The sequence below is a fragment of the Delphinus delphis genome, chromosome 16 (genome assembly GCF_949987515.2).
Source record: "Delphinus delphis chromosome 16, mDelDel1.2, whole genome shotgun sequence".
NCBI classification, from domain to species: Eukaryota; Metazoa; Chordata; class Mammalia; order Artiodactyla; family Delphinidae; genus Delphinus; species Delphinus delphis.
In genome coordinates, this window is record NC_082698.1 from 80,064,652 (window position 1) to 80,078,756 (window position 14,105).

General features: G+C 45.8%; 1 protein-coding gene across 1 annotated transcript in view; it reads right to left on the reverse strand.

The window, feature by feature from the left end:
- Positions 1–3,819, reverse strand: part of KCNK1 (potassium two pore domain channel subfamily K member 1) — a 50,822-nt gene extending 47,003 nt beyond the window's left edge. Inside the window, exon 1 of the mRNA XM_060033783.1 lies at positions 3,260–3,819. Within this exon, the coding sequence (XP_059889766.1) occupies positions 3,260–3,614 (355 nt within the window). The 5' untranslated portion in view covers positions 3,615–3,819. The remainder of the gene's footprint in view (positions 1–3,259) is intronic.
- Between the last annotated feature and the right edge of the window lie 10,286 nt (positions 3,820–14,105).

Genomic DNA, 14,105 nt, shown 5'->3' on the forward strand with positions numbered 1-14,105 from the left:
CCCCAGAAATTACTTTTGTGCTCATTCCTCATTCAGAATTATCCCCTAGTCCTTACCTCTCTTCCACTGTATATTTCACTAGATGTTAATTTTGTTTATTCTAGAACGTCACATAAATGTAATTACAGACAAATACTTTTTTGTATTTGGCTTTTGCTCAGAATATTGTACATGAAATTCATACCCGTTTTTGGACAAACTGTTCTTAAAAATGAATGAGATTGCTCACCATTTTATAGGGCTACTGAAGAAAAATTATTTCTTACTCTCCAAGTGTCACCTAGATATTATTTCTTTAATCCTTGAAAAAAAAAATCACAGTTATGTGGGAAATACCCACATGTATAATAACCTCCTTTTATTTTCATACAGCCCTGCCCTCTGAAAAGGTAAAAGTGGACTGCAATTTCTTCCATGCTCGCGATTTCCATGTAGATGTTGCTCTAGATCTTTTTATAATCAAGAAGTAAAGAGATGTTCAATTATTTGCTGGAAATAATTCAGAGTCCTTGGCAGAGCAAAGAATGAAGAGAACATTGCTGAATTACCAACTTAAGGCTTCTTCCAAACAGACCATGAAGGAAGACTTTACCCAGTTCGTTCCAGAAATGGAAGCTTGTACTTTCTGGGAGAAGATTCTGCCATCAGTGAGTTCGTGTTCCTGTGTTACGATGGTGACTACCAAGAACCGCAACTTTGTAACCCCCATTGTTACCATTCTGGCCAAGCCAGGGGTTGACTGCACTGATTGACAGGGTGACAATTATCTCAGTGAGTTGCCATCATCCGTGGTAGAAGAGTTTTTAAAAAATTACAGCTGGCGGGGGGTGGGGGGGTGATGAATTGGGAGATTGGGATTGACATATATACACTAATATGTATAAAATGGATAACTAATAAGAACCTGCTATGTACAAAAATAAATAAAATTCAAAAAGAAAAAAAATTACAGCGTGTCTAATATCTACCTGAAGAGAAGCATAAACCACGATTCCAATTCATTTGAGTTGCCTGGTACTTTTCCAGAAAATATTTTTCTAGGAATGAAGTACACTAGATTGACCCTAAAATTACCTGACCCTCTGCCACAAAACCAGTAACACATGGAACATCAAACATGTCACAGGATGGGTCAATATAATACCGAAAAAAGAGTATCTATGATTTAGAATAAAATTCTACATTTTTATTAACATTCTATTTGAATCAATAAATTCTATTCTATCAATGACAAGAATTCACTGATTTGCTAATTTTACAAACCAAGAAGCAAATGTTTTTCATCTAGTTTATCCTTAAGTGCTCCCTTGCACTGATTTCCTAAATGAACTCTTGTTTTGCCTGAATGCACACTTTCTTAGGAACTACAATGCAATCCGAATACCAATAATAAGACATCTTTCCCCACCTTTTTTTTTTTTTTTTAACAAGAACTGCAGATTTTTCTAGTTGCAAAAAGGGAGGGAGGGAATCTGGGAAAGAACTGTCTGTTCAAGATGTAAACTAGTATTTTTGACATTTAATTAGGTGCATCTGATGTTGAGATTATACAAGAGCTGCATCAGTGATGGAAAATCCCACCCAGGAGCAGTAAACCTGTTCTTTTCCTCATAATACAGTTCTTACTCCTGTTCCATCTTTGAAGTACCGTTATTTAGAAAGTACTAAAACTTATCATCATTCTCCATAATATTTACCCAACATTGTGACCTAGCTGTAGACCTTCTGCAGCTCAGTGAAACCACTTACTTCTGCAGAGAAAAAATGATTCCCGATTTAGCACAAACATACTCCAAAGGAAAGACAAGGTGAGTTCTAAAGGATCTAAGGAACAGAGTGAGGTAAACACAGTGAAAGCGGGACTGGTCAGGAGAACAAAAACGAAAGAGCAGCGTTGGAAAAGTTAAAAAGTAAGATAACAGGTCTGTCTTAAGGCTACTTTTAGAAAACGTCACAATACAAAGTAGAATTCTACTTCTGTTTATTGCAGGGCAGACTCCTGTCAGTTTAGTAATTCACCCCACACTTGAGTCACCGTATTACATGAAAGCTGGATAGTAGACCATTACTCATTACCAAATAATTAGCAGAACTGGGTTTAACCCAAGGGGATTATAAAGAACTAATCCCTGGGAGGCGACGGGGAGAAGGCAGAATCCGAGAAACCCAAGTTGATTCACCTGTAAAGGTGGGGGGATGGTGTACTGCACGTCCTGGCAGGGAAATCACGAGGCCCAGGTTCCAGGACGACACCGGCAACTGGGAAGCGTGTGACCTTGTGGAAGCCAAGATGGGCTGTTCTAAGAACTGACCTCATGGATAGAGGCGGGACGGCGCGCCGGATGCTCTCTGAGACCACTTGCCAGGGTCCAGAGCCCAATGGATAATACCTGCCCCTCAGGTGTATACGTGCCTCACTTGGCCACTGCTGGGACAACTTAGCCTGCTCCGTCCAATCTGGCATAGTTTCTGCGCCCTGGGGCGTGGGGCCGGCCTCCTCCCGCCCCCAGGACATCCTCCATCCGTGAACGTCCTGCCGGGTGGCCGGGTGAGCGGTGCGAGCGAAGTGGCGCCTAGGAGTTGAAGGGTGGCCTCGCACACGGAAAGTTGAAAAAAAATGCTGAATCAGGGTGCCCCCATTTTGCCGGTTCACGGGCAATCGGATGCTCCCTTCCCTCAAACCTCCTCCCGCTCCGAAAAGAAACCGGATCGGCCTGTGCGCTCAAAGGTCACCTGCGATGAGCAGAGCGCTGTCACTCGGCTAACCCGAAAACGGCCCCCACGACAGAAAAGAGCCGAAAACACCACTGCATCATCCGAAGAGAGGCCCCCTCCGGAAGGTGACCCTTTAACGCGTTATCCTTCGGTTCCGCAGCCTCGGCCGGACGGGATGGGGGAGGGAGGGAGGTGAGCGCCCCCGGAGCACCAGAGAGTTTCCACCAGCCCCGGCCTCGCCGCGCGCTGGCCAGGACGGTACCGACTCCAAGAGGACGGTCCAGTGTAGGATGTCGCGAACTAAAAACCGCAGCCCGAGGGACCCCTGCAGCCGCCCAGGCCGAAGGGTTAGGGACCACGATCTAAGAGTTCCGGGAGGCCACCCCCGAGTCGCGCTCTGAGGCCACCTCGCCGGCTTCCGGCGCCGCGGAGCCGGTCCCCAGTGATCAGAGCCGGAGGGGCCCGGGGATGGAAGGAGGAAGGCGGGGGCGGGGGGCGGATCAGGGGGCCGATCGGGGCCGGGGGCGCGGGGCGGGCCTCCTACCTGTGGTGGAGAGCACGGTGCTGGCGAAGAAGAGCGCGGAGGTGAAGTCCCAGTTCCAGTTGCCCGAGGCGTTGCTGAGCACCGACACGCCATAGTTGCTGGCCTCCAGCACCCGGCCCAGGAACTGCTCGAGCTGCGACTCGGACAGGCACTCGTGCTCCTCCAGGAAGCGCCGCTTCAGCTTGCGCAGCTCCTGGCGCAGCAGGTCCTCGTAGGGCAGCTCCACCGACGAGAAGACCACGGCGCCGAAGACCAGGTAGAGCAGGTAGCCGAGCACCAGGAAGCCGAAGCACCAGGCCGAGCGGTGCCGCTCCACCAGGCGCACGCACGAGCTGCCGGCCAGGGACTGCAGCATCTTCTCCGCCGCCCGGCCGCGAGGCCCGCGCCGCAGACCGGCCCGCCGCCCGCCTGCTCCGGAGAGCTTCTTCGCCCTTCTTTTCCTGTTTCCTTGCAAATAGAAAAAACCCAGATGATGTGGCGCTGACGTGGTGGCCGGTTCAGGTAGCCCGAGAGTCGCCCGAGATCGCCGAGCAAACTTGCAGGCTGCGCGGGGCGCTGGGCGCGCGGCCGGGGAGCCCCCGCCCTTGACTCCGCCCCCCGGGCCGCCCGGCCCCCGCCTCCCCCCCATCCCGGCCTCGCCTCGCGGCGCCTCCGGCTCCCCGCCCGGGTTCCCCCTCCCAGCCCGCCCGAGCGCCCGGCAGGCGGGGTGGGAGGGAGTGTGTGCTTGCGTGCGTGCGTGTGTGTGTGTGTGTGTGTACACACTTCTGTGCTGTTCGCTGCCGCTCCAAGACCCCAGTCCCAGCTACACCGTTTCCCACCTATTTCTTCTTAAAGCCACTATTACAACAAAGAGAGCGCTGGAATACTTTCCATCTTCTCTTACTGGGCGGAGCGGGTTGAGCAATCTGGTGCCAGTGATGATGGTGGAAAGACCGGAATCTCAGGGCTGGAAGGCACCTGGAACCTGGAGAGGAAGGCAGAGTTTCGGAAAAGCCACATTTCTGAACCCTAATTCTTTAGAACGTGAAGAGTGAAGAAAGGTCCCAATATGTCAACTACCAGAAGCAACTGAGCTTTCCCGAGTGGCATTTCTTTTTAAGGGGACGACCTTGCTGTGGGCCAGAGTCTAGTTGGTGCACCCTTTTTGCAAAGACAATTTGAGGGTAGGTTTCAAGAGCCTTGAAAGAGTTTATGTGCTCTGACACCGTGATGTGTCCTAAGAAAAAATAATCAGGGAGACAAAGACTTATAGAGAAGGCTGTTCATAAACAATATATATCTATATTATATACGAAATAATGAAGAGTCAGGAACAATCTAACTATTCCAAAATAGAGGAATGGTTAAATAAATTATGATATCTCTAAAAAAGAATGAAATAATGCCATCTGCAGCAACGTGGATGGACCTAGAGATTATCATACTGAGTGAAGTCGGTGAGATAAAGAAAGACAAATACCAGATGATATTTTTATGTGGAATCTAAAATATGACACAAATGAACTCTTCTATGAAACAGATTCACAGACATAGAGAATAGACTTGTGGTTGCCAAGCAGGAGGGGGTGTGAGGGAGGGATGGATTCAGAGTTTGGGACTAGCAGATGCAAACTATTACATATAGAATGGATAAACAACAAGGTCCTACTGTATAGCACAGGGAACCATATTCAGAATCCTGTGATAAACCATAATGGAAAAGAATATGAAAAAGAATGTATATATGTATCGCTGAATCCCTTTGCTGTACACCAGAAACTAACACAACATTGTAAATCAACTATACTTCAATAAAATATTGTAAATTAAATAAATTATGGTGTCTCTACAGCATGGTTACCATATTAAAGGTGTGTTTAAAGACTACTGAAGCTAAACGATCTCATGTATAGAGTATATATGGTCTTATGTATAGAATCTCAAATATGTAAAATATTTGCATTTTGTATTGTAAAACAGAACTATCTGCATAATAGATCTACTGCAAATCAAACCAGCACCTAAGAGTTGTCTTTGGATGATAGTAGAGTATATAGTGGACATTTATTTCTTTGACATTTCTATATTTTTCAAATTTTCTAAAGTGGACCTTTTCTTGGGGGGGGGGGCAGTGCTGTGAAGCTTGTGGGATCTTAGTTCCCTGACCAGGGATTGAACCCGTGACCTCAGCAGTGAAAGCGCAGAGTCCTAACCACTGGACTGCCAGGGAATTCCCTACAGTGGACCTATTTTTGTATTCCAGAGAAATATTAAAAATAAACAAAACTGAATTCTTTAGTACAATTATTTAGTACAATTCCTATCTGCCTACTTTAAGAAATTCAAAAAAACAAAAATAAACCCAACCAAATGAAAACCATTTTGTGTTCATTTATTTAGAAATTTTCATGGAAATCTTTAACATCCTCATCAGTGTTTTTTTTTTACTTTCAGTCAATGAACTTACCTCCTGCTTTACTCGGAGGATTGAAGTCATCCATCTCCTTTACTTCACTTCAACATCTGTTAATCAGTAATCTACTTCTTTCCTTCCCTGTTACCCTGAGGAAAACAGCTCCTGCTTATTTTCAAGGTGAAGTCTTTAAGCCACCACTCCCAGCCCTTCAGTCTCCAGGAATCTTGACCCCCGCCCCAGCCAGTCCCCTACTCTTTTATAACTTGAATACTGCTGCTCTGCTAGCTCTTTTCTCTCCGCTTCAGAAAATCACCTCGCGTCTACACCATCCTGTAGCACGTTCTCTGCCCCGTGCTCTGTAACCCTTGCCCCTCCTACCGTAATCTTCTTGATCTTCGCCAGCGTGACATGTCGGGGGACCGCCATGCTCCCGAGGTCACCTCCGCCTGCAGCACGCTCTCATTGTCCTTCCGCCTCTTGTGGTGCCTTTTCTCCCAGTGTCACTGTTTTTTCGGTTTTTGTTCAGCCTCAGTGTCTCTGCTCATGTGTTTCGGACAGTCCCTGCCCCAATCTCTGTCTGTGATGTACCGCGTGTACCTGTGCTTCAGGGCCTGCTTAAATGCCGTACCTTGTCCGCAGCACCTCGATGCCCCGGGGGGATGTGATTCCTTCCTCTTCTCAAACCCCTGAACCCTTTGAACACTGCATTTTGTGGGGTACATGTGGTTAACAACTGCATACACCAGTGTGGTTTTATCATCGTGCACTCAAATATACATATACACATATGGTAGCTTTAACACATGGTTGCAAATTCTTTGACCCTTTTCTCAACAAAAGGTAGGGTTTTGTGTTTCCTGCTCCCGAAACTCTGTGGGCTTGTGACTCTTTCAACCAACAGAGGTGACACTAGGTGATTTCAAGGTTGGGTCATAGAAGGCCAGCAGCTTCAGACATCACTTACTGGAACACCCCTTTCTTGGAGCCCCCAGCCATAACTTAAGATCTCTGATTACCTTGAGGTTCATCAAGGTAAACTGCCATGCTGGAGAGGCCACGTGTAGGAGTTCCAGGTGACCGTTCCGGTGGAACCAGCCCCCCACACACACACCATCCCCACTGAGGCCCAGGACATGCCAGGTTCAACCCCCCCAGATCCGGCCATCCACCTGCTGAACACCACCCAGGGACCTCTGTCAATGTCCCCTGCAACAGAAGAATCTCCTGGCCGAACTTGGCTTGAATCACGAGCTCTAATAAAGTAGGTGTTGTTTTCAGCCATGAAGTTTGGGGGGAGCTTTTTAAGTAAAAAAAAATAGAGAACCCAGGACAGCATGCATCTGGACTATGCCTAAATTTAAAACTCATCATTAGATGTTTTCTTCCAATGTGTCTGCTGTTCCTTCCCATATTTCACTTCTCTGGCTGACGGTCCTGCTCAGTTCCATATAACAGACAGACCAGGGATACCAAATACTTTAAAATCACCTGTTTTATGGCTGCGTAATATTCCATTGTATGTATGTACCACATCTTCTTTATCCATTCCTCTGTCGATGGACATTTAGGTTGCTTCCATGTGCTGGCTACTGTAAATAGTGCTGCAGTGAACATCGGGATGCATTTATCTTTTCGAGTTACGGTTTTCTCCAGAGTTCAGGGTTAACAGATACACACTAGTATATACAAAATAGATAAACAACAAGGACTTACTGTACAGCACAGGAAACTCTACTCAATATTATGTAATGACCTATATGGGAAAAGAATCCGAAAAAGAATGGCTATATGTATATGTAAAGCTGAATCACTTTGCTGTACACCTGAAACTTACACAACATTGTAAATCAACTATACTCTAAAATAAAATAAGAATTAAATTTAAAAAAGCAAAACAAACAAAATAAAATAAAATCACCTGTTACTTCAGACTACAGATAGAAACGAAATTATCATACGCGTGGTCTGACAGGTCCTTCCCTGCAGGGTGAGATCTGTTGAGTAGAGCCAGGAGGCGGGGCTGGGCTGAGGGATGCAAAATTCCTGTATTTCTGGCTCTTGGAGTTGATGGGTATCACCGTGATAGAAGTTGGCTGCCTCCTTCCTCTTCCCAGCCCCCTTTGCTGGACAGTTAGCAATCTTAGTGTTGGTAGGATTTTTTTCCTTCTGTTAAAACCTTTACCCCGCAAGGTTTCTATGTACCACACTGCTGAGAAGCTACTTCCCTTCCGGCCTCCTCCTGGGGACCATACAAGCTGGAGCTACCCCACGCCAGTGTGCCAGAGGCCATCCCAAGCATTTCTCAAGAAAAAAAAATGAGAATGTGGAAGAAAGCTCAGAGAAGAGTGCAGAGATTCCCAAGAATTAGGCAAAGGTGGGAAGGGAGGGAGTTGAAATAAGTGGGAGAGACAGTATGTCACCAGGCTGGGGCTGCTTCCTACATCCTACATTAACATTAAATTATGTTAATCAACATAATTTGGAAACAGGTGACCAAGCTTTGTGAGAAACAAACCTTGCCCTTGGCACAGAACTGGCAAGTTAATCTGACATGAAGTGAATGATGTAAGCGTTCATCGCTGTTGTGCTGTATCATAATTAGGCATAAATGGCAAACAGTTCATGTAAATGGGTTTAATTACCTCAACAGGTTGAGATGATGGAACAATTCGTAGAGATGGGAGTTCCACAGGAAAGTCTTTCCCTTGGGATCAAAAAGTAAAATTCACAAACACTGGGTTGGGGAAATCAGGTCAACCAGCAGCAAAAATAAAGTTAGTGTTTGTAATTCCATTTGGGGATGTATACCCAAAAGAACTGAAAACAGGAATTCAAAGAGGTATTTGTACACCTGTGTTCATGGCAGCATTATTCACAATAGCTAAGGGGTGGAAGCAACACGAGTGTCCATCAACGGATGAACGATAAACCGAATGTAGTATATATTGACAACAGGATTTTTTCAGCCTTAAAAAGGGATGAAATTCTGACACATGCTACCATCTGAAAGAACTTTGGAGATGCTACACTACATGAAATAAACCAATCACTCAAGGACAAACACTGTATAATTCTACGTACATGGGGTACCGAGGGTAGTCAGATTCACAGAGACAGAAGGTAGAAAGAATTGTGGTTGCCAAGGGCTGGAGAGGGGGGAGGGGATGGGGAGTTATTGTTCAATGGGTTCAGCGTTTCAGTGTTGCAAGATGAAAGAGTACTGGAGACGGATGGTGGTGATGGTGGCATGACAATACCATTGTACTTGATGCCGCTGAACTGTACACTAAAAACGGCTAAGATGTTCGGTTTTGTGTTATGTGTACTTTACCACCATTTTTTTAAAAGTCAGCGTTTTGAGCTGACAGTGGGATACAGGCGTTACGAGTGGGCTGAAGTTTCCCCATCCTCCAGCTAGCTCCAGGCTGTATCCATGATGAGGGCCCTTGAAGAAGCAGACATCCTTCACTTCCTGAGGGTGTTGGACAGTCCAGGTGGGACACAGCACAAGGGGCCTCAGTGACCTGGCACACACCCAGATGAGATACGCCTGGCTAGTGATGGGTCTGGACGCCCAGCTTGGAGAAATGGCAGGAGTATTCCCAGGCATTTGCCCTGACGAAAGAAAATTTAGTACGATCTGATAGCTGCACGCAGGAAAAAAAAAATGTGTGAGTTTATCTTGTAAGTCTTCACAGGGCAGAGCTAGGACTAATGGGTGGAAGACATAGGGCGTAAGATTTAAAAACCACAGCAAGAGAGAACATTCTTATCACATGACTTTACTTCAATGGAATGAGCTGTCTCTAGAAAGCTCCCTGCCATGACCGTTTAAGCAGAAGGCAAACAATCACAGATTCGAAAGGCAAAATGGAGAGCCTTTTGTCATTTAAGGTGCTTTCGGAATCTGAGATGTCACGGTTGCACCATTTATAAGGGCAAGGGTATGGGGAGAAAAGAGTGAAGTAAAGTTGCCCTGAGGTGCTTCTGAAAATTGCTGGATGTCTAACCAGAGACTGCCAAGATGCTCCAGCCCTGGAGCCCCGAACTCCCAGGTGGAGTCATGCCCAGTGCCAGGGAACCCCGACCGAGCAGACCCCCAACTTCTCTGTCATCTTTGGCAAAGCTTGTTGCTGCCTCCCCGCATCCCTTACCGTGATGGGAGGGGTCCATCCCGGGAGGAGGGCAGATCAGGCTCAGCCTCTAGACAGGCTCAGCATCCGCTGGGAGGGCAGCAAGTGACAGATGACTCCCTTTAGGGTCCTTGTGGCCACACAAGCCTGTGAGAGACTGTCCACCCTTGGCGCAAGGGATGCTGGTAGTTTCCCTGCCCTCATCTCGGTCTCTTAACCATGCCTCCCAATCTCACTTTCCCTGTGGATGTTAAAACATAATCCATCCCCCTCACCTCTTATTCAATCGTTATTTAACATTCCCTCCAGGGGTACAAGAGATAAGGAGGGAAAGGACCAGAAATGAAAAACGGAGAAGGTGAAGTTTAAAAAAATTAGAGGAGCTGTAAGAGTCTAACGACATCCAGGGCTCTGGCTGCCAAGCGCCTTGGGAAGGTGGCTCCACCCCCCAGTAGCGCCCCTCCCTCCCCTCGGGCCCCAGAGCGCTCGGGCGCGGTGCTTTGAGAGCAGCAGCCTGAGGCCATCTCATCACTCTTTCCAAAACCAGGTCATATGTCTCAGCAGCTTGGAATGGCTTCTCCCCAGGCTTGGTTTGTCTATGATTTCAGACCATTACACAGTGTGGGGTTTATGGCCCTAATGTTAGAAAAAAGAAAGAAAAAAAAAAAGAGCAGGACAATATCTCTTTTGTCTCCTGGAGTGTCCAACCCAGGCTGCTGGCAATCATCAGGGCTGCTGTGTCCCACTCCTACCGAGGTGATACGCGCAAGCTGCAAGCTCCTTGACAGCCTAGGACAATGTCCTTCATAAACTATTGTTTGCATGTGACACAGGTCAGCAGCGGGGCACGGGTGCCAGCTGGCATCCATGAAGCTTTCCAGCACAGACGGGCTTCATGCTGAAGGTCCGTGTTTCTACCTTTTCAAGAACCCATCTACTCAGAGAGAGAAATTTCAGATCTGGGCACACTGAGATTCCCTGCCTACTCCCACTGAACTCTAGGGCCAGGACTCCAAGTGAAGTCTGTAAACCCTCACCCCATACACGGCTCAGTTTGCTGTATCAGGACGTCCCCTAGATCCTAGAATCTTTAATTCCCTCCATATCACAGGCCACTTCCACATAAACTTTCCTGTATTTCAACACCCCATTCAAATCTTCCTTTCAGGTCTCTTTCTTTAACTATCAAAACACACAAAACCTCATCTCTCTCTCTCTCTCTCTCTCTCTGAATTCATGCTACAGACATTACCTGTGCAAATCACTGGGTTCCTAACACGCATCTCCTTGTATCATTCATTTTATGAGTACACGCTCTGTCCTCCCAAAGTGCCGTACGCTCTTCGGAGGAATTCCCGTGTCTCTCAGTTCTTTGTACCCTTGATAGCACTCAGCACAATTCTTTCACATGACATATGTACAGTAAATATCTTAGATTGTTTGATTAATCAATAATCATGATTACACTTTCCCCAGGCAGCAGCATATTGTTTTGTGGGAAATATTTTTAGAACGATGGTCAACCACCCTGTATTTATGCAATAAATATCTGTTATTGCTTTCAATGTGAGGGAACTGGTTCTTAGCACAAGGACTGCCCAAGGGACCCTAGACAGGAAATGATTTATTTGGGGGTAATTTTGTTCTATTGGATTCTAGGATTTTCCATATATAAAGAAGACCTTTCAGGTGCTTTTTTACAATGGAAGGCAAAGATCCTCTAATAGACTTTTAATTTTGAATGTCTGCCCTGCCCATCACCTTTATTTTTTTAAGTTTAATTTAATTTTTAAATTTTATATTGGGTTATAGTTGATTTACAATGTTGTGTTAGTTTCAGGTGTATAGCAAAGTGATTCAATTATACATATATCCATTCTTTTTCAGATTCTTCTCCCGTATAGGTTATTACAGAATATTGAGTAGAGTTCCCTGTTCCCATCACCTTTAAAAACAAAACCAAACACCCTCTTACATATTCTAGAAAAAGCAAGACCGTGCTAATGGAAAAGAATCTGAAAAAGAATATATATATATATATATATATATATACACATATATGTATGTGTATATATATATGTGTGTGTATATATATATATATATAACTGAATCACTTTGCTGTACACCTGAAACATTATAATCAACTATACTTCAATATTAAAAATTAAAAAAATTTTAACAAAGGAGCTGTTGAGAAACTTACCTTGTGGAGTTTTAGGGGGGACAAGAATTGTTGCAGTTAAGGAGAAAGAGGCAGAGAAGTGAAATCCATAAACCTAGAATGTTAATTCAAGTTACTCCATGGAAAGAAAGGAAGCCCACTAATGGGACTATAGGATAGAAGGTGTTTGTGTGGTTGTGTGTGTGGACATGTGTGTTTAAGACGGGAGAGACTTGAACGTGATTGTGTATCGCAGGGTAGGAGTCAGTGGAGAAGTTGAATTAGAAGCAAGAGAAGAGAGAAGACAATTGATAAAGAGTGGTTCCAGGGGACTTCCCTGGTGGTCCAGTGGCTAAGACGCCACGCTCCCAGTGCAGGGCACCTGGCTTTGATCCCTGGTCAGGGAAATAGATCCCCAATGCTAAGACCCAGCGTGGCCAAATAAATAAATAAATGTTTAAAAAAAAAGAAGAAGAAGAAGAAGAAGAAGAAGAAGAAGAATGGTTCCAGAGGAAGTAGGCATGACTGCGATCAGTAGCACAGAAGCAACAGGCAAAGGAAGGAAGAAACGTGAGTGCCGGGCTGTTGACTCATTGATCTATTGCTTCATTTAACAGAGATTGATGTTTGCCATGTGACAAGAATTGCGCTAGGCTCAGAGAATATAACAGTGAGCAAAATGATTGCTCAACGTATTCAAGTGAGAGTCAAACACTAACTAAATATGAAGAGTATGGTGTAGGGAACTCTAAGGCAGGGACCAGGGAAGTCTGCCTGAATATGGAGATCAGAAAGGCTTCCCTGAGTACACACTGAGTCAAGCTGAAAGATGATAGGCATTAACTACTAAAAAAGGAGGTGGGACCCAGGGAGGGGTTGGAACTGGTGGGAAAAACGGCTAGAAAAGCAGGTGGAGGGACTTCCCTGGTGGCACAATGGTTAAGAATCCACCTGCCAATGCAGAGGACACGGGTTCGAGCCCTGGTCCGGGAAGATCCCACATGCCGCGGAGCCACTAAGCCCGTGCGCCGCGACTACTGAGCCTGAGCGCCACAACTACTGAAGCCCGTGCGCCTAGAGCCCGTGCTCGGCAACAAGAGAAGCCACCGCAATGAGAAGCCCGCGCACCGCAACGAGGAGTAGTCCCCGCTCGCCGCAACTAGAGAAAGCCCGCACACAGCAACGAAGACTCAACGCAGCCAAAAATAAAAATAAATAAAATAAAATAAATTTTAAAAGAAAAGAAAATCAGGTGGGGTCAGACCATGCAGGAAATTGTAAGGTCCTAGGAATTTCCTAGGAATCCAGGGAAGAGTTTTCAGCACAAGAATTTACATTTCCAAATGGCCTCTTTGCAGTGTGAAGAATTGGTCTGAGTAGAGCAGCAGTGGATACTGACGGAACCACTGGGTTGGGAGAGGTGTCCCAGGAGGAGAATGATGGCAGCTTACTTCAGTGCATGGCAATACGATAAGGGCAAGGATCACTGTCTGCTCTGTCCATGGTTGTAGCCTCAGCTACTGGACCTAGCACGTAGTGGGGCTCAATAAATGGCTGTGGAATGAAAATGAATGAATGAATGTGTGCACAAGGGCATAGAGTTGAGAAAGTTCCAGGATTTAGGGCTGGACTGAGTGAGAGTAGGTGGGTCTAGGTGGTAAGAAAGGCATCAGGTTTCTGGCTTGTGTATCAGTTTTTTTTTTTTTTTTTTTAATTTTAATATTATTTTAATTTTTTTTTTCGGGCTTTTAAGAAAAACTTGCTCCAGTTTGTTTGTTTGTTTTCTTTCTTTATATTTTGGGCTGCTTTGGGTCTTCGTTGCTGCATGCAGGCTTCTCATTGCAGTGGCTTCTTTGTTTTGGAGCACGGGCACTAGGCACGCAGGCTTCAGTAGTTGTGGCGCATGGGCTTAGCTGCTCCGCGGCATGTGGGATCTTCCCGGACCAGGGATCGAACCTGTGTCCCCTGCATCGGCAGGTGGATTCTTAACCATTTTGACGATAGTGGTGTCATTAATTGAAGTTGGGAACACTGCAGGAGTATAAGGTTTGCAGGGAAATCTCACAATTTCAGTTTAGGACAAGCTGAGTTTGAGATATTTTTCAGATATCTAAGAGAACATGTCCCACTGGGCAGTTGTATATATGAGCTTGGAGC